At 46.3% G+C, this 21,725-nt stretch overlaps 1 protein-coding gene across 3 annotated transcripts in view; it reads right to left on the bottom strand.

The window, feature by feature from the left end:
* LOC126521459 (potassium voltage-gated channel protein Shaw-like) overlaps nucleotides 1–21,725 on the bottom strand; it is a 239,735-nt gene that overhangs the window by 10,365 nt on the left and 207,645 nt on the right. For 2 of the 3 annotated variants that reach the window (XM_050170162.3, XM_050170163.3), the window contains one exon: nucleotides 15,904–16,053. In XM_050170162.3, the coding sequence (XP_050026119.2) occupies nucleotides 15,904–16,053 (150 nt within the window). The remainder of the gene's footprint in view (nucleotides 1–15,903; nucleotides 16,054–21,725) is intronic. The other variant, XM_050170164.3, reaches the window with a different exon arrangement.

Below are 21,725 nucleotides of genomic sequence, written 5' to 3'. Positions count from 1 at the left end.
GCCACTTCTATAACATTGCCCCTGCATTATCTAACGCGACTGTACACCTTCGTGGTACTGTTGATAATTTATGTAAGGGCAGCTGTTTACGTTGAACCAAAAAAGTAACGTGTACTTAATAAGCGGGCTGAACAATAATGGGAGGATGTGTGCGTGTACGCTTTGCTAGAACGCAGTGTGCATGCTTTTTGTTGCACGAAATAATCGAGCCTAACTGAGAGGTGGGCGGGTCGGTGCGGATTTGTATGTAGCTACGCATGTCGCGCTGCGAAGGCGTAGCCGTGAATAAAAGAGGCGTTGAAATACAAAATGAGAAGTTTCCAACAAGATGACCACTGCAAAATGCCGTTCCTATGAAAGCCCCTAAGCAACGTATGTTACTTTTGAAAACCACTTCCTGAAAACAGCTTCCTACACTCGTTAGAAACGCTGTGTTTTTATGGCACGGCTCTTATATGCAGAGGAAGTTTCGGCGCTGGTTCCCACGGCTCATCAACGTTCCGTGCAGGACTATTCATTTCTGTTCTATGTTCCTTTACTTTTTTTCTGTCTTTCTCTCTCTCCCTCTCTCTTTAACGCACTGTCCAGCACCCATGCTCAAACAACAGTGATACAGCGTAAGCGTGAAATATAAAACTTTTGCGCCGCTATACTGCACAAGTTATTTCTGCAACTGTCTACCAAGAACCGTTTACGAGCCGACGCAGATCGCGACATTGGTCACGTTGCTTTGTCGTTGCTTTCTGCGTAAAAATGTGACCAACTTAAATTGTTACATTACTTTCGTTTCTTTTTCACAACTTGCTTGTATGTCCGTTACATTTTATCAAGTCTCTATGGACTTTCCGCAGGGAGCACTTCGACTCTCCCTCCTTCCTCATCCCCTTAAAAAAAAAAAAAGAAACGAAACAAAAGAAAGAAAGAAGAAAGGAAGGAAGGGAAAAAAAAAACAGTTCTTCATTAGTGCAGTGTGGTGTTCGCTTTTGTGTTTGCCGCGGTCCTTTCATGCAGAAAGAGCCGAAGTTAGATAGATGTCACATGCAGCCTGTAACTATCGTAAGAGCCGCGTAAGAGCTGTTATAATCATGTCAGCCTGCCCGTTAGAGAATGGGCAGTCCCGAAATGAGGTTACCCGCGACATTTGTGCATACTGTAGCCGGTTCGAGTGCAACATCTTTAAGAGAAGCATAATACTGCGTGTCTGTCCTTTCTTTTGCGTATGCTTTGATATTTTACGCCGTATCCTTTTTAACTGGGGCAGCGAGTTGAATGGCAAACCTCTCCAGCCAGAGAGATCGCTTTGGGGAACTCACGTTATAATGTACGACTTAAATTGGGGAAAAATTATAACAAACATGAACAGTATAATGCGTCGACTTGAAACGACGTTCACCACTACGTGGACTCGAAACGAGGCTTTTCTAACTCCCTGAAGTGTCGTTATTTAAAGTGTGAAAATCAATTTCGAAATCTGTTTTCCATTGAATGGCGTAAATACAGCGCCATAAGTAGACCACCAAGTTTGCCACAGCCAAAATCAAAGTACATCATAAGTACCCTCTCTGTAGAAATCGCTCGGTGACTTTCGAGGTGCAATCAGGGTTCAGTTGGTCGCTTAGAATATCACGCAAAACTGGCACGAGAAACGGCTCGCGTTTTTTTATCGCTGCGCCAGGTTGATTCACAAGAGGGCACTCCGTCTTCTGCGAACGACGCCAAGGAGGAGACCTACTCTGCCTTTTCATTATTTCTAAAGAAAGCAGGACTGAATTGTGGGGAAGCGTTCGATCAAACATTGGCGAGACTAGACCTTCTGATAATGGCCCCTTTCAGACTGCGTGTAATAGGCCATGAAACTCGGGGCGGTCTTGTCGCTGGGCGGCCCCATCAATAACTTTCTATACCTTTTCGAAACCCTTATGAGGTCTAATTTTGTGCTTCAATTTTGCTGAAGAGAGCTCCGCTTCATTGTGCAAGCTGAGAAACGTGTTAACGAAAGAAAAGAGGAGGTGGAGGAGAATAAGGAGAGGGAGATGCACAATAAACCGCACGTCATCGATCACGTGTGAGAGCTCACCTCTCCCGGCCGCTCTAGCGGAAGAGGCAACCAACTCTCCCCGTAATACGGATACGAACGCACAACACAAACACACTTACGAAAGTGAAGGGCAACTCTCTCATTATTTAAAAAAAGTGCGACTGACTTTGCCAACTGACCAGCCCCGTCTGGCCGGCTATAGCCAGCGAGTGGGCCGGGCCGGCCTGCCTCCCACAGCCCGGCGTTCTCGTCATGCCTCGGGCAGTGCGCAAACGTCGGCCTGCGCCGTTTCTCCATGAATATTCAAATTAGGCTGGCCATACAATGACTCGTGTACAGTCGGTGTGTTGATCGCAAGGTTTTATGCCTCACCGTCTCTCTTTCTCTCTCTGCAGCTCAGGCCGCGCTCTCGCTTTCCAACGCAAATCCAATTCAGCCGCACGCGGCCGCCCGGTTCAGGCTGATGGAAAAAGAAAAAAAAAATCTCCGCTGTCATGGTGGCGGTCGCCATCTCGGTTACACTTCTTCTCTCCTGCTGGCGGAACAAAGCTTGTTGAATGCCTGAAAAGTTTTCTCTCGCGTCCTCGAAGGACGCGGCTGCCGCTGTGTGTGCGTGCTTCGTTCGCCGCGCGAGTGAATGTTTAATGGGGTGCGCGTGAAGGGCTCCAGTTGAATGGGAAAGCGCACGCCTTGATGGCGGTGTCGGCGGAGCGGCGCCAGCGATGATGCGACGCGGCCGTTTGCGTGTTGCGGATGCGGCGACACCGCACCTGTTGTGCCGAGGCGCTTGCGATGCTTCTCGCGTTGCGTAAACGAAGCACTTGCAGCGAAGTGTGGGATAGAAGGATACGTTACGTGCCGGATGATGATGATGATGATGATGATGATGATGATGATGATGTTGTTGTCGGGGGCCTTTGCGGCAGTATATAGTAAGCTGGGCTAGCTGGTATCCGCATATGACGGAATTCGCAAACGGGCGACAGAAAGGACACAGCACAAGTGTTACTGACCCGTTCAACGGTGCGTTGTTCATTTTATTTTACGGAGAACGTGTTATTGCGGCTATTACCGCTCAAAAACGTTATGTGCTAGTTCTCACGGTTTTGCGAAGCACTCTATCATTAGCGAATTCTGCATTTCGAGGAAATGCGAAGATGGTTAAGGGGAAATTTGCGGGAATCGATGAATTAGGGGTTGAATGGAAATGGTTAAATCCTCGTTCTTGGTCCGCACACAAGCGTTATATAAAACGCCTAAAAAGCTTTTCTCTATTCTGCTGGAGAAACATAAAAAGTCGGAATTTTATATTTTGAGGAATTGGGGTGATGTGTAACGAAAGTTTGAAATGTCTATGGGGATTGTGAACTCTTCTCCCAATGTTTATAGTTCATACGCGGCACGTAGTCGCTGCTCCCCAGCCTCCTTCGTGAACTGTGTGAAACATGCATGGTGCTCATACCTCGTTCATTTAGACAGCACGTCGTGCGCGACCTACACTAAACGTTTATTTCTGTAGTTTAATTACAGATTTTGTAGAAAGTTACTCATTCAAGCGTTTGGGGAGTGTCATACTGCCGCTATTCGCTGTATTTCCCAAAGTAATAAAACAACGGCACTAAACATCAAGCCACAATTCAGTGAAATGAGTTGGAACGTTAAGTGCTATGTATGGGTAAACTTTCCTTTTCGTTGTTGAAATAAAAGCTTCACAAAGAAGTACTGAAACTTGGTTTTTTGCCTTGCTTTCACGTGTTATTCCAGGTCTGTAGTTGGTTTCTTTGTCGTCCTCGGTGAACTAGATTAGGAAACTTATTTATATTTCATGAAAATAAGGGGGCAGGTTATGGCTAATGTGTACGAACGGTTCCAGTAATTGGTTTAACTGCGGCGTTAGCAATTAATTGGGTACGAAAGTGCTCCGAAGCATTAGGAGGGCGTCTAACAAGGGGCGACGTTTAGCCCGCCGCATTGCGTAAATACATGTGCCGCCAAAATCAAACTTGGCAAAAATGTTTGCGGGCCACCATGGAAGTTAAATGCGTGTGGATCAAATACAGCCTTTGTGAAAAACAATTCTGACAAGAAGTGCTCCTAAATGTCGCGCTGCCGTCACTAGCGACGTTTCCCCGTACGCGGAAAGAGAGAGAGAGAGAGAGAAGGGAAGAAGGAAAGGCAGGGAGGTCAACCGGACTGAGTCCAGTTTGCTACTTTACACGTGGGGAGGGGAATGGGGAGTGAAAGAGAGAGAGGAAACATGGGTCTATACCGCATTTTCACATGCACTAAGTTAGGTGTAGGATGTCTATAGTCGGGCACTCAAGTCTATTGCCTTCAGCTAGCGAAAAAGCGCTCGAACTGCTTTCTGGACGAATGAACTGTGAGGCCAGGCTCCCAAGATCTTTGCTTCTGTAAATGGCCTGTCATCCAACTCTGCGTTACACAATATGTATATTTGACAGAAATGGGGGGGGGGGGGGGGGGGGAGGGCGGCATCTTTAGTGCAATGTGTTACCGGCCTAATTAGGAGCTTTACAAATAATTCTTGAACCCTCGTTTGTATTTTTCGGTATTTCCATGCGTTATACGAAGTTCTCCCGGTTCCCACAGACAACTAAACGAGACACATTGTTTCTGTTTTGGTGAAAGTCAATGGGTAATGCATAGGCAAAGTTCGAAATAGGTGGCTTTATTGCGGCATTAATTTGCAAGTGCTCTGGAGCGTTATGGCTGTATTTCCCGAGCTGCGCGAGATTTAGCCCGCTGCCCTGACATAACCACAACAGCGACCAAGATAACATTTAGCAAGAACGGAGGAAATAATCTGATGAATTGGTGCCAAGTGGATTAAACACAACCTTTTATAAAAAGAAATTTCTTAAAAATTAGATTGAAAGCGTTATGTTAACATTTTACACTTTGTTTTATGATGTACCGAGGGAACTAAGTTGCATAAAGCTTACATTTAACGAATATAAAGGTAATGTTAATAATGAGTACTGAGTAGACGAAATCGAAAGTGCTTCGTTTAATCACGCCCTTCGCAATAAATTACGTTATCAAGCGATGCACAGCATATATCATTGAGTTTTATGAGTGACGTGAAATTTTGCATGCAGCCGTGGCATAACTAGAGATGCCACCAAGATAAGCATTGACAGCCATTTTCCCCATTTAGCCCATTTCCCGCGCAGAACAACAGTCGTGAGTCTACAAGCGTGAGTGAAGCTGCGCATCCCTTTCAGTGCGCGCAGTGATCGTTCTCTCATTTTCTTCTGTTTCCTTCCCTCTTTCCCCTTTCACATTTAGGGTTAAAAACCAGACGGCCGTCTGCTTGACCTTTCCTATGCCTTTCTGCCTTTAGTTTGTTTCTCTCTCTCTCTTTGTCTCCTTACGCGCTAAAGTAAGAGGATGGCTCACACTCTGAGAACTTGCCGCACAGACCGTACGTTGTAGAGACAGTAATGTAAGGCAGCTGCTATAGCTTATAATGACCAGGATAAATTACCCGTGCTTAACGTGTTCGTGAAGCGCCCAGAGTAAAATGAAGAGAGAGAGAGAGAGAGAGAGAGAGAGAGATACCACTTGTCGCAGCAAAGTGCGGGGGTGGTTGCGTTAGTGTTAAAAAAAAAGCGGGGGGGCAGGTGAAAGTTACCCTTTGTCTTTATTTCTATGCACGCATAAGAAAAGGGCTTCGCCTCTGCGCTATCCTCCGCGCGGCTCTCTGGGAACTGCGTTCCCGGAGCACGACCTCGAGCGATAACGCGATGGCCTGCACAACACCAACAAAAAGGGGGGTCGCTTCCGCGGGTGGGTGGTGGGCGTCGCAGGCGTCCTCGGGTGGCGTGCGCATCCGAGCAGAGATATCCGAAGAGGCGATGAGGCGGCAAGCATCGGCCGCGGGGGACAGTTGCTCGCGGGGCGCCTTTGTGCCGTGGCCCGCGGCGAGCGAACGCGCATCGGGTCGTGATCCCACGAGCGCCAAGTTGCGCGTGCAGAAAGGTTCGGTGTAAAGTTCGAAAGGAGGAGAAACTTCCCGGCGCCATGGGGCGTCTTTTCAAACGATAAGCATGCACCAAAAAAAAAAAAAAAAAGACGAATAAAACAGAGAGAGAAAGTGGAGAACAGACACGAACAGGGGTCTTACGTTGGCCATTCCCTACATGAGGGATTTAGCATTGCCGAATGAGGCAACAAGTGTGTAGCTCTCGCTCTGCACAGTACTGTACAGAATGAAAAGTGTCGACTTAGGCCGATCCGATGCGCCGCTACCTTCCATTCCTCTGTCTCCGTTTCGTGCGGCATCGGCGCTGTTAATCATATCATAAGAAGCCAACAAACAAAGACACTGAGGATGACAACATAGGGGAAATTACTTTTACTTAATAACTGAATTAAAGAAATGATAAATTAATGACAACTAAATTGGATGAAGAAGACAACTTGCCGCAGGTGGGGAACGATCCCACGTTTTCGCATTACGGGTGCTAATAAGCTACGATACCAAGGATAACATAGGGGAAAGTATTGTAGTTAATAATAGAATTTAAAAAATGATAAGTTAATGTGAATTAAAGTGCATGAAGAAGCAACTTGCCGCAGGTGGGAAGTGATCCCACGTCATCGCATTACAAGTAATTATTAAGTACAAGTAATTTCCCCCTATGTTGTGCTTGGTGTCTTTGTTTGTTGGATTCTTATGATATGATTATTAAAAATAGGGCCTCTCGGTTAACACCCTTTATTCTCGCTCATTAGCGCTGTTTTGACTTTTATGCTTAGATCAGAGCTAATGCTACCTTAAGAAACCATGCAGAATGCCTACTGGCACGACACTGAACTCTTGCACAGGGTAGCCAGCCGGTACTTACACTGGCTAACCTCCCTGTCTTTCCTTCCCTTCTCTCTCTCTCTCTCTTGAGTAACGATGTCTTTTGAATTCTCTTTTCAAAATTTTCTTGTTGAGTTCCATTTCATGAGTGATATACAAGGATGGGGAACCGGGGGAGTTTGAACGTATACATAGTATCCGCGTTTTTGCTTTTTGTGTACGCGCTGTTGACTGCCATGCTGCTATATACTACTATGAACTTACAGTACGTTTCAAGACGTGGCGTACGAACGCGCATTTGTCGGCAAGTGCGTATGCCTCCCAGGGGTGTACTCTGCAGGCGCTGAGACTGCATAATTTTCTTTCAAAGCTCGATTCATTCATATGGCGAAACAAACAAACAAACAAACAAACAAACAAACAAACAAACAAACAAACAAACAAACAAAGGTTTGATTACTAGGCGGGAAAATGGAAGCCAAACTTCCCTTTCTGGGATTTCATGCTATAACCTCGCAGTCGTACGATACGTATGTGTAACTTCGCGGATTCAAAGGTAGCAGTCAAACCTCGTTATAAGGAAGCCAAACCCCACACGAAAACAGCTTTATAAATCCAATATTTGTTATAAGCATATATTCGTTATATGTTAATACTGGAAGGAAACACGTTAGATTTATTTTGGTATATCAAAATTTCGTATTCTCGTTATATTTGCGTTCGTTATCTCGAGATACTTGGGCTGTTTTTGTGCAAGAAAGGTTTTCCAAACTTGCTAGCTAACTTAGGGCTTTGGTTCACTTAGAGCTCAACGTAGTACTTTTTTCTTTACGGACGAACAATCTATCAGGCCAGAGTAGACGCTTTCTAAATAGATTACGTCATGGCGAACTAGTGCGAGAACTTATAGGCGGCGTTGCCAGCCCGGCTTTCATTCTTGCATCTTTTCCTGCTTACCAAGCTTCCGCTCACGGCAGGAGGGGCCGCTTTGCCACTGCGGAAAGGTAATTGGCTAATACAGCCTGATTTAATATTCCTCTTTAGCCGCCCCTTGAACTCTCTTTCCACTTTTTTTCACCCACTCCCCTCCCTCCCCACCGCGAAAAGTAACAAACAAGAAGTGTTCCTCAGGCCGACCTCGCTGCCTTTTCTTCCAATACTTTAGGGCGGAAAATGAGGCAGCGTGAAAGTTGCCAGCTCGGGTATGGGGAAAGCTTAAGGAAGAAGCCGAGAGGAAAGGCCGGGGGGTCTGGCACTACGGAAACGCGTAGGCCCGCGCCCAGCGAAGGAAGCAGTCAGTGGTACGCACCAGGATTATCCTAATTGAGGCATTAAGGCGTGCTGCTGGGTCCACCGCGGAGACAAAAGAGGGAAACCGAAAAAGAAAGAAACAAAGGATCAGCGGCCCGTGGTGGCGGAGAAAATCCTCCTCGGCTTCTATTAATCAGCTGCCTTCGCGCACCGTTGGACAACGTCCTCCGAGGCCCCTTCGAAGCCCCTCGCCAACATGCAGGGGCGATGGGTTCTCGTGCGCAGCTGATCCTTCTCTCTCTCTCTCCTTCTCGTTTTTCTCTATTGGTTTTTACTGAGTAGTAGCAAAGGCTCCTGTAGTTGAATGAGGAAAAGGCGTTGTCACTGTCTTTCGCACAGAGGGCGCCTCAGCCTTGCCAGGACTGGTGCCAAGGCGGCTCAGCTTTTTCTTTTTCCTTTTTGAGTGAGAGCTGCGTTCAAAAGTTAGGCATTCGATGCGGACGGAAACCACGCTGGAAGCGCCAAAAGAGAGAGGGCGAAGATCGTACTGCCCTTTTCAGCGTTTACGGCGCTGCCCCACACCCTTGCCAACCGAGCACAGCGGACAACAACAACGACAATGCTTTGTTCCCTAACACGTAAAAGTAGCGAACGCCCTGCTTTGCAGGTTTGTACGCATATGCAGGCGCTCCTTCCGGGTGGGCACGGTTCTTTACTTTTTGTTCCTTTTTTTGTCGATGCCGTTGCCAATGGTGCCGAAACTGCTTCAAGGGAAAACACGCAAGCGTAACGGAAAGCGGTGTTTTCTTTGAGCTTGAGAAAACAGCACAACACCGACCACAACCAGGCGGCGATGCTTATAGTTGTTGGCGCCCTTCGCTTGGCGTTTCAATCCGAAGAACAGCGCCCATGTAAAACACAAGAAAAAAAAAATACGAGTAGATAGTGTTCTCTCCACCCTTTTCGTAGCGTTCGCCCGCTGCTTGGCGGTACTCGTCAAAGGAAGTGTACGCGCTGCTGGCGCATTCATGAGACGCAGGTTTCGTTTGATCGCTCGCGCGCAAGAGATGCATCTCGTCCCCGAGATGCCGACCGCATATATGCGTAGTTTGATGAGTGCCTAACCTGGATACACGCAAAAGGTGCACCCGATGCGGGCTTATATCGTTCTCCATGGAGACACTACACGGTGTAGGGAACCCTGTTGTACGATACGGACTAGTATGAAACGGAACACCTGTTTTGCATTCAAGTCAGTCGACTGTCGTTCGTTTTTGCTATTAAATAATTCACGAAAGGTTAGGTTATTAGAAGGAGAGAGGGCATATTAGCGAGTGAGGTCTCTAATCGAAGTTCGGTTGTAATCGCAGCAGCAGCAGCAGCCGCAGCCACAGAAGAAGTAAAAAAAAAAAACATAGAGAGAGCGAGAAACATAACAATAAAAATAAAGTAACGAAAAGAGTAACAAGAAATTTGATTCTTTTTTTTTGCAGTAGCTTCAGGGTTCATTAGCTATTCTTTTTCATATTGACTCGCCCTTTACTTCTGTTGTACGGGCATGGCCTCGCATTTTATTCACATATGCTGGCAATATGTTTCATGCATATTGTAACGTCTCGAGCAATAGTTTGGAAACCATGGCATAAATAAAAAGGAAAACATTATTCTATTACAGCTCGGCAACATGAAGTACCTTGAATATATTGCATTGGTCGAACACGCGTACATAGGCTGTAACCACTTGATTTCAGCCGGCATATACAGGATGCGAAGAAGAAGAAGAACAACAACAACAAAATTGCGGTACCATTGGTCTCGAAATTTTTGCTCGCGGTTGTGCGTAGTAAGGCTGTCGGTAAGCAAAAATTGAATATAAGTAAACAATTCAAAAGGATATCTGGATAAAGTAATATTTATTTACGCCAAATGGGAGTAGCGCAGCCCATTTAGTGACGGAGAGGGGCGATGACGAGAAAGAAAAGACAGCGCGATCGAAAGGAGAACCCCGAAAGCTCGCCGTATATAGGGACGCAGTCCAGAGGATTTCCCAGTATACCTGGAGGGCCAGCACTGAACGTCTTTTCTCCAAGGTAGCATAGTGCGACCGTGTTTCCTATGACATTGTCGGCGGGCTTCCTTGGGCTTCGATCGAGCACCGGAATGCCTTTACGTGCGCTAGGCTGAGCGCATTATCCACCCCTCCTTCCTCTCCACACGGGGATCGTGGAAGAATCGGGGAACAATCTAAAGTGGTCAGGCCCGCGTCCGAAGAACGGTCTTCTTAGTCCTCGTTACATTGTGCCCATTAGATGACGAATAGCGTTATTCTCCACCGCCTGGCTTTCCTAAAAGCATAGGATGCGACCGACGAAAAAGAAAGAGGATAATTACGGGACACCTGATCTGTGTTGGTCAGCGAGCCGCCTTAGCTAGAGCTCACCTCTCCCGCTGCTCTGATTTGTGTGCGAACACACGGCATCGTCGATGACAGTGCCTCTTGAAAACACACTGAAGAGCGAGACTGAAACAGGTTAGACTAACGAAGTACGCCTTGAAAGCTGTAGTTGCATTGAATGCTGGGAAAAAAAAATTGGTTACATTTAGTATTGGGAAGAAAACGAATGCCGAATGTATAATAGTGATCGAGGTAAATCCGGCAACGAAGAGTAGAGCGATTCGTGGAAGAGGAAGTAGAGACAGAGGACCACAATGCAGGTTTATTCATAAAGCATTAATCATGCTTTATGAATAGACGACAGCACAACCGTAGCGCTTGTGGTGTCGTCTTCTTGTCTCGTGTCCTGTCTACGTATTGCGAGGTTAACATCAGGATGTACGTTACGTCTGGAGCAGATATTACATTCATTCGTGCAAAATACCTGGTCATAAAAATGAATATTTCAAATACCGATTTAATCCTCCTTGCGTTATATCGTCCACCATAGGTAACAGTGCGAGGCGATTCTTGGCGGAGCTCGATGAGATACTGGGGCAAATGGGGTCCAGCTGTGCAGTTATGCTTAGCCGGAGATTTGAAAACAAATGCGCTATGCGTCACGTCAACTGATATATCCGATTACTTATCCGTTTTGTCTTCTTACGGTTTGGAATCCATCGTAAGTCACCCGCCTAGAGAAGAGTGCTTGAATGACCGAATAGTAAACGTCCTGCACAGACCACATTGCGGTGCGTGCATCCGACTATTCCTTGGCTGCTTGCGTCACAAGTCAGATGTTAGCCAACCACTGTTATGTAGCCTGCCGCCTTTCGAAGCCTTCTCTAGCTGAAGAACACGACTCGGCTGGGAATACAGAAAAGTAAAATGGAAATTCAAATCACTAATACAAAAATGTATGACCAACGCATCTCTAATTTCGACTGGTCTTTGCTGACTGATGGCAGTGCTGCCGATAATGTATACAAACAGTTCTGCAATCAACTTAAACACTTTGAGCGACTAAGCTTACGCTTACTGTAATAAAAAAGTGCAGCAATAATGTTAGCTGGCTTAATGCTGATATTATGCACGCCATATCGTTTAGGGATTGGCTCTGGAAGCGCTGCAAACATGCTCCTAAAATGATGGATTAAAAGGTTAATGTAAAATGGTAAGAAACAGGGTAATCAGGCTTTTGCGAACAGCGGAAAGACCGTATTTTTGAATAAATTCAACCAATCAAGCAAAAGTCCCGCGGAAACATGTTCATTAATAAATAAGCTTAGGAGAGGAAGCGACGTGCTTTCTAGTCCTATTGACTCATTTGCAGATGACAAAACAATGGTTGTGTTAATGCATTCGACCGTTTCTTTTCGCGTGCTTATGAAAACGCTTTATCGCAACAGGGAAATCATCGTGCGGTGCAGGGATCTGTGTCGGCTTCCGCTTCTTTTTTCTAGCTTATCAACGCCTGACTTAAAAAGGATTATTTTTAGTTTTCGGCAGAATAAATCCCCAGGAATAGATGGCATATCAGCAGGCACTCCGCGAAGAAACTTCGATGTGCTTTCAAACATCTTGCTTTTTCTAATTAATGGCTCTTTAGAAACCGCAATAATTCCCGAGACTCTGAAAACGGCTATTCTTAAACCGCTGTACAAAGGAGGCGGGAAAGATAATGTAGAAAATTATAGACCAATCTCAATTTTGCCGGTACTTTCCCAGATACTAAAAAAATTCTTGTACTAATGCATTACGTCTTTCTTAACTAAGTTTTCGATTTTGTCGCCCAGGCAGTCTGGTGTGGAGTGAATTGAGATACCACAGCCTTATTAGAAGAATTCTCAGATGGAATATATTCCGCATTTGAAAACGACTTATTCACCTGTGCGCTATCTATAGACATAGCCAAGGCCTTTGGTACAGTGAACCATAACATTCTACTGGCGAAAGTAATTTTGATGGGATTCAGAGAACCATTTCACAACATACTGCGAAACTACATGTGTGGTAGGTCGTAAGATAGTTATGACCGACAAGGAAACCGTCAGTAACAAACAATGGCTTACAGCCGGCGTTCCTTAGGGACCCATATTATCAGATCTATTGTTTAATATATTCAAAAACGATCTTTCTATAGTAATTTCTAAACGTTCTATCTATCAGCATGCAGTCGACACGGTAATTTTAACAAACCATTTAAATTATGAAAAGGCTGTGGGCGCCCTACAAAACACAATACATAATGTAATGCACTGGTTTGCGAAATATTGTATTAACGTAAATATCAATAAGACACAGCTAACATGTTTTATAAATCTCTTAAAGACCACAGCAATAAACATCCCAGTATACTTGCATGATCGGCACTGTGTTTCGTGTACATGTACCTCTGTTGCGTATTTAGACTGTGTGCGATATCTCGGTTTATTTATTTATTTTTTTTTTTGATAGCAGCATGTCGTGGCAGCATTATTTGGCCTATCTGTGTGGTAAACTTAGGAGTGTCGCTTGGTTGATTTTTAATATAGAAGGTTTGACATCATTATCTGTAAAGAAAACTGTAGTGCATGCTCTCGCGTACAGCATATTATGATACGGAATCACTGCATTCGCTTTCTGCGTATTGCGATGGCAAACGCGAATTCACAGTTTATTATAAAATATATTGAAAACTGTTGCGTATGGCTGTGGCCGGGTGTCAGACAACGATTTCTTTTCGGCGATGCGTTTTTATTCATTTCAGTCTTTATTCAAGCGACCTGTGGTTCTTCGTAATTTTTGGAATGACCAATTCAGAAAGAAACACGCAGCCCCGCGTTTTTTTTAGGGGCAACGAGCCTTTCAATATTCCTCGTTCAATAACTAGGTATGGTGAGGCACGACCATGTGTCTTTGCCCCAAAAATCCTTAATGAACTACCTGACGAAGTTTTTTTCGGTTCAGTCAAAAAACGATTTTAAGAAATTGTTGTCTTCCATTTGAGTTTTCTGTTGCTCTGTTGTGTGGATATTTGTTTATTTGATCTAATTTGGTTACTTTCACCTCTCTTTCTATGTAAGTGTGGAAAATGTTCACTTTCCGTTGGAATAACATGTATACCTCTTATTTTTCATTTTCTTCTTTTGCACAATGTTTTGTCGGCACTACGGTAGAGCCCGTAAGTACATACCCTCTTGCCGACGCTTCCGGGCCTTGTCACACAAGCCATGCAGGCTTCGACAGGCCTGCCTACCACGTATTTCTTCTAGTGGCGCATGATAAAGATTATTATTATTATTATTATTATTATTATTATTATTATTATTATTATTATTATTATTATTATTATTATTATTATTATTTTACTCCTGCTACCGTCCGGTCCATGGCGCATCTCCGGTAGTTCGTTGAGCCATGTCACCCAGGACCAGCGAACCAACCGACCACGCTTTAGTAGTTTTTACGCAACGCCTAAGCATTTCTTAAGTGGTTCCCTGACAGATTACGAAAGTTTCTAAATTTTTAGGGAAACATACGTCACCACCGGTACATGTTTGAATCGCCATGTTTCTTTGGAGTGGCACGCCGGAACTAGCTGGAACTCCTTGGAAAATGCTTATGAAAAGCACGGCTTCTGCGTTGGCAGCACTTTAACTTTGAAATGTGTAATCGTAAAATTAAGTCCGACTGCCACATTCACTTACTATTCACGTTAAAGCGGAGCTACGCCCGAGTTCAGACGCACCGCACGAAACAAGCGAACTGCTTTCGTCTGATTACACTACAGCCAGGAGCACTTACAACGATTGCACGCTACAGACGAACTTCGCGTGGACCTGGAAGCCGTCGGTTACTTCAGCTAACTAGTTGCTACATCGGCGAGAGAGAGAGAGAGAGTAAAACATCTTTATTAATAATATTTGAATGGCGAGAGCGGTGTGGGAGGAACCCTCAGTCCAGGGTCCCTAAGATGATGATTCCGGCGATGTTTCGAGCCCGTTGTATCACAGCTCGGAGGACCTCGGGAGGTCCGTCGCGGAGGGCATCGTCCCACAGCTCATTGTTGCGTAGGGGGTAAAGGAGAGTTGGCAAGGGAGGAAAGAGGTTTGCAGTGCACTCAATCGTGACGTGGAAGATTGTGGGCGAGCTGCCACAGCCAGGGCAACGATCTGCATAACAGTGTGGGTAGAATTTATTGAGAGAGACAAGATTTGGAAAAGTTGCGGTTTCTAACTGGCGTAATGCCACGGCTTCCTCCCGCGAGAAGGACGGCGGTGGTGCGGCGTGGGTGCGAAGAATGCGTGTATAATGACGGAGTATGTCTTTGTAACGGAGAAAGGGATCCCCCCACTCTGAACTAGTCTCCTCACCACGCCGGGTCGCCCGGAGGGAGATTTCTCGGGCAACCGCATGTGAGCGTTCGTTACCCGGCAGCGAGGTATGACCAGGGGTCCAGAGTAAGTGGATGCGGGGAGGTGTGGTTGGTGAGTGTTTGTCATCACTCGAAAGGCGTGGGCCGAGTTCTCGTCAGTTGCGCTGCCTATCACAAAGGATAAAAGACTAAACGGTGTCAGAAGTACCTATCAAACGAGACAACATTTGTGGGGAGATTTTACGTTTGCCTGCTTGCGTCCGTAGGTGGGTGTCGGAACGAGACTATCCAGGGCTTGAAGGCCACGGCTTCCAATTAATTTTCTGCGCATTCACGCGGCGTCCAGGCGGTGAGGTATGGACACGCCGGTCTCGCACTTCTGGTGCTTCTTGCCGTTGCAGAAGTGTAACCTGCTAATCATGTAATGTAATGCGTGGTAATGTAATCACGGTCATGTAATGCGCCGGTTAGATAACCGTTGGACCATTAGTGTTACAGAATGAGTACCAGGAGAAGGGAAACGCTGTCGAGGACGGCCGAAGACTAGGTGGAGCGATGAAATTAGGAAATTCGCGAGCGCAAGTTGGAATCGGTTGGCGCAGGAGAGGGGTATTTGGAGATCGCAGGGAGAGGCCTTCGTCCTGCAGTGGACATATAACAGGATGATGATGATGATGATGACGACGACTACGATGATAATGATGATGATGATGATGATGATGGTGATGATGACGAACCTGCTAATCTAGCTCAACTTCAGAGCTTTTAGCTTCTCGAACTCTGTCAGGTCACGTATTTTCCGAGGGCATATAGTCCGACGCTCGAGCCTATAGCGTGCGCCGCATGCTTTGTCGACGGTTTTCTTACTAGACGACCTAAGCACGTCCAAGACCCGATTCTGCGCCCTTTCCTTGGGCTGAAGCGGCTACCGTGCGGGAAGGAATGTTCTCGTTTGGAAGCGTTGATATCGCTACGGTATGTACAGTACTCACCTGGAGAGATGCTTGAGGCGCCCATCTCAAGGAGCTTGGCGTTGCGGTCGGCGGAGCTGCTCGTTCGGCGCGGCGGCGTCCGGCCCGTCGTCTCCTGGGCAGTTTCCGAATGGTTCAGCATCAGCATCGGCACGCACTCTTCCCCATTGCCTGCGCGACAGCACAGCCGAGGAGAGGAGCTCACGTTGGCGCTCGCACGAGCGGACCGATATTGCGCCACTGGATTAGCAAAGAAAGCTGTAACAGCCTCCCGAGATGCGAGGGAAAAAAAGCTAGCGACACGAAATTACAGGCGTGATCGTGCGTGTCCGCACCTGAAAACGTTGTCAATGCAAAATATTTGATTTATAATATTAAGCTGACGTACGAGAGGATACGGTACAATTAATCTGCTATCGCAGACTCTTCACTTTCCAAATGACCGTCTTGATGCCCGCACTGAATGTAGCTCAGGGACCGCGCCTTGAGCTATACGACATGTATTTGACCACGCATTAATGCAAAATGGGCGTGCCGTGCTAAGAACGCGCTTTTGACATTTTCAGCGAGGCACTTGTCTCAACGAGATACTTTTAATTTTGTGTATGTTGTATGTGTATGTGTTGTATGTGTATGTGTATGTAATTGTGTGATGTGGTATGCGTCTGTCGTACGGGTCCTGCGTGCATCATTTCTTTAGTCATCCCGTTCACCTGGATGCCAGGCGCGCCTCAAGACAAACCACATCAGTTTAAAATAGAGAACGTCTTTCGTCCTCTCGGGTCCGAGTATATGTGCTTCAACTCGAAATTCTACATCCACTTCCATCACTCTATACATGATCATGATGATGATCATTTATTGGCAATCCCTTTCAAGCTTACAAATATTCGCCTAGCCTGCTTCAATTAATCAGGTATGCTATACGTGCTTTCTTTTCTAGCGTTCTTTTATGCCTCCCCTTAAGCTTTTTTTCTCTTCCTCAGAACTTCTCTACCTGCCTTCTACCGCTACCTATGCCTGTAACGAATTAGGTCACATCAATCTCTTCCCTGATTTTAATGTGTAAGCATTCTTTGGCGAGCTCCCCAGCCCTGTCACGCAAAAAAGTGCAATGCCTTGCGTCTGCACGAAAATTCGTAATTTGCAAAGTTACGACATTTAATCGTTATGATAGTGTAAATGCAGATGATTGGTAGCGTTTAAGCGATAAGGAATAATTTAAAACAAAACAATAAAATAAGAACAGAATACCTATAGAGATACATGGGGCTCCTTAGAAAATGCACGGCGAAGCTTACAGTAGGCGTAGGCCAACTGAAATTTGGAAATGTGGGACGGTTTAACTTAAAATTTGGGTTTGGCCAACTTGAAATTCGGACGTAGGCCAAATTAAATTGCGGGGGGGGGGGGGTGGGCGACATTAACTTTGAACGTGACCAACTTAAATTTGGGTGTGGGCTGACTTGGGATTTTGGGGTGGTCCAATGTCCAATTGAACGCCGCTGAACGTCTTTCGAGGGCAGTCTGGAGGAGCAGCGGTGTGTCGTCGCCAATTCATGATTCTTGTTTACTTTTAAGATAAGAACGGCGCGAGAGACGGGGACAAACGAAGAAAGACACGCACAGCGCTGTGTATCTCTTTTGTCCCTGTCTCTCGCGCTGGTCTTATTTTAACATGAACTACCAACATGGCCAAATCTCCACCCCTCATATCTTGTTTACTTGTGAGTTGCGCAGAAAGGCCTTTTTTCATGATTATGCACTGAACAATAAACTTCCACCTCTGTGTATAATAAATAAACAAATAAACAAATAAACAAACAAACAAACAAACAAACAAATAAATAAATAAATAAATAAATAAATAAATAAATAAATAAATAAATCACGAGTCGGTGGGTAGACGTGCAGATGTTTGAACATTCTTTGGGTTGCAGCGCAGGACATGCAGGAGCACAAATTTGTAGAAAAACACACACACACACACACACACACACACACACACACACACACACACACACACATCCCGGCCAGTGCGCAATAAATCCTCAGTTGTTACTCAGCGTACATTGTGTGCGTTTCTATGTTCTCGTGTCCCTGGCCTGTCATGCGCGGCAGCGCAAAAAGTAATGCTGTACTTATTGCTCGTGGGGGAAATTATTTAGAACCACATTCGCGGAACACAAAGTAATGCTGTTCGTATTTCATGTCTGCAGTGTCCCCGTGGCCGTAAAAAACGATCTAAGCAAGAAAAAAGAAAAGAAAATAGCGACAACCTCTTCAGCTATAGTTGTTCAAATTGGGAACGAAAGAGGCGCGGACTGAGACGTCTCATTCTTTCTGAGCGGTGTGCGTGTGCGTGCGTGCAAGTGCGTGAGTAAACTGCCGAAAATACTGCCGTGCCTGTCGTAGCATGGACTAAGTGTAGCAACGACAGAGTCGTTTTTCGGGTCGTCGCTTTGAAGCAGCCCGAGGCGTCCCTGACGTCTTGCGCTTCGTACGAGACGGTCGGGCGACCGAGTGTGGATACAAAGTAAATGTAACGTGCATATTTTACGCATATGCTGCAACTTATGCGAAGCGAGCCCTTTTTTCTTTTTTTGGAAGGCGGGGTAATTCAGTGCTATGCAACTAAAGGCGATGCGTGTTGTGACGTGCTTAAAATTTTATCCGATGCAAATGTGCAACTACGTGCGATGTCCACGTTTATGCGCCGCAAAGGTCACTACTTCGATCTCGCGCAATGTGTGTGTGTGCGGGCTGCAGCGTTCACAAGCTATCCCGAAATGTAAACACCGAATCTGGTAGACGCACACTGGGAGACGTCGACGCAGCAATGTCACGTGGTCCAAGGCGACATACGAGGTTTATCAGCTCTTAGCTTTCAAGCAGGCCGCGGCGTACCGTCGTCTTCCGCTTTACGCGAGATGTTCGGACGACGAAGTGTATAGATACTAAAAAAAAGAAAGAAGGAATCATGTAAAGAAAAATCTCGTTGACGCGACTGTTTGCGCGAAACTCGGTCCGTGTAAAACGGGCCGCGGGGAAGACACACCCGCCGCGCTGTGTTCCCGACACTTGGGCACGTACGGCGCCGGCAGAGCGGGTGCATGTACCGGAGATCGATGCGTGTTCGAAGCAGGAGCGGCCACGCGGCGGTCGCCTGAAGAGAGACCCGCCACGCGCTGCGTTGTTGGCCGGGTGAGCGCGGCCCGTATAACAAGTAGACACGGGTTCCTTGGGATTCGCCCACTTGGCCCGCGGGTTGTGCGAATAAAGAGAAATGTAAGTTTCCGATCGACGAGTTGCCATACGCGCGGGTACGTTGGAAAACAAACAAACAAAACAACGTAACAGTGCGCGGGAAGATGAAATTGGAAATAGCACGAGTGGGGGCTCACGCCGGCCTTCCTTGTGTTCGTTGCTGTCCTTCGTGCCGTGTTTTCCCAATTTCGAAAGAAATGTGCCCGCCCGGGTGTGTATCGCGGTCGAATCGCTTCCGGCATTTTCCTTTTTTATTATTCGCCATATCTTCCTTTATTTTCTTTCTTAAAATGTAGTTGCTTATTTTCCTTTATGGGAGCCGGCAGTGCTTTGAATCGTTGTGAAACGAAAAGGAATAAGGGTTGCAAATGTGTTCTCAATCGACGTGTTTTCTCGTTTTCCGAATAATAAATGAACACTAAGACAAGCATGAAAAACAGCTCCCGGACGCGAGAGTCTTATGTCGACAGTGAGCTTATGTCGACAGCGCTCTTCTAAAGGTGAGTTCCAGCCTAAACATAAGATTTTCTCTTAAGTTAGCGGTCGGAGTATCCTGGCCATAATGGCAATTTACGTAGCTGACACATTATTCAACGTATGTTTACGCATAGCACCGTTGGTAGAGCCTTGCACATAGGCTGACAAACGCGGAGACGACACGCAAGATGCCAGTGCCTGTTTGTACGAACGAACGAACGAACGAACGAACGAACGAACGAACGAACGAACGAACGAACGAACGAACGAACGAACGAACGAGCGAGCGAGCGAGCGAGCGAGCGAGCGAACGAACGAACGAACGAACGAACGAACGAACGAACGAACGAACGAACGAACGAACGAACGAACGAACGAACGAACGAACGAACAAATGAATGAATGAATGAATGAATGAATGAATGAATGCTTTATTCGTCCCAGTCAATTAGGAAAGGGGCCCCAGGAAAAAGCTACAAAAAAGTAGCTTGAAGTTCTTAAGATGCAACGCGAGGCGCGGAAGTGAGAGATGCGCAGCAAGCGTATTGTTACTTCCTTTATCTTGATGCGTACAAATGTTCCCCGTCAGGCAATATAAAGCGTAAGCGTTTTTGCAATGTGCACGAAGCAAAATGTTTTCAATAATAGTCCACAAAAAAAAAAGGAAAAGGAAAAGAAAGGCTCAGCGGTACACGTACAGGCGCTCCCAGAATAATTCGGAACGCAACACACGCGGCCGTTCGCCGGCGGAGCGCGCCCGTGGAAAAAGTAGTACCATTGTCTGCGCGTGCGCGGTCTCCCTAGCAAGCAAGGTTGGCTCCCTAGTGCATCTAGTTTGTGTTGCGTTGCTGCAAAACGGTAGCCCTAGGTGTCCCTTAACATTTTGTCAAGGGGGGCTGGGTCGGTGGTGTCTGTGACAAGCTGTGTCTGCGCATGCACTCGCGTTGGAGCATAAGCGCTCGTGTCTGCATGTTCGGGTGCTTGGGCGCCTTTTTCTTTTTCATTTTTCGTGTGGGCCGTATTTATGATTTGCTCAAAATATTTATGGTAGGTGACCGCGACTAGCGCTGGCAAAGGGTGGCATTTTCGACTGATGCAACCGTGATGATATCGGCGGCTCGATTGTAAAAGAGATACGAACATATTTAAACAACGACAGTTACGGGAATTCCGCCCTATTCCAATTGAGTCAACATGCCGAAAAGAGTGCTGATGAATTTACGGAGAAATATAATTAAGCTCAGTTCACAAGGTATAACTCAACGTGAGATATGCCGCCTCACAGGAAACTCAATAAGTGACGTCAACCGAGTAATCTGAGCATATATACAGGGATGAAGATGGCCGACTCAAAGATGCATCACGATCGGGACGACACCGATGCACGTCGGAAGAGTCCGACATTATCATTGTTGCTGCAGCCGTTGCCGATCCTTTTCAGAGCGCCCGCCAGATCAAGACAGCCCTCAACCTGTAAACCAGTGAGGAAACAATTAGAAGGCGCATGCGACAGGCTGGTCTTCGTGGATTTGTCGCGGCACAAAAGCCACACCTTACGGAGCGCAAAAAACGCTGGCGCCTTGAGTTTGGCAGGGCAAATGTGCGCTGGACGACGGAAGAATGGAAGGAAGTAATATTCTCAGATGAATCGACATTTTCATCTTGATGGGACCAAGAGCGCCGCGTATGGAGACCATACAACAACAGGTATTTTCCTTTTCTTTCTGATATTTTAAGCACAATTTCTTCGGACGCGCAAAAGGTATTTCATCTGAAAAGACCATTAGCTATTTCCTTCTTTTCGTGTAGATACGAGCCTGGGTATGTTTCCGAGATCTACAGCAGCGGCCGCTCTGCTGTCAACGTTTGAGGAGCAATTAGCAAAGAGGGCCTCGGTCCGTTAATCCGACTGTCCCCATCGTTCACAGCTGAAGCTTACTGGGAAATTCTGGACTATCACCTATGGCCTTACGCTCTGGACGGGCCATTTAAAGATGGCTGCTACTTGTTTCAACAAGACCTGAGCTCGGTGCACACCGCCAGAGCTGTGGAAAAACTTCAAGAACGTGGTGTTCGCGTTCTTGACTGTCCTCCGAAAG

This window comes from Dermacentor andersoni, chromosome 6, assembly GCF_023375885.2.
Source record: "Dermacentor andersoni chromosome 6, qqDerAnde1_hic_scaffold, whole genome shotgun sequence".
NCBI lineage: Eukaryota > Metazoa > Arthropoda > Arachnida > Ixodida > Ixodidae > Dermacentor > Dermacentor andersoni.
Note: the sequence above shows the minus strand (reverse complement) of the source record. Positions and strands in the feature narration are given on the sequence as shown.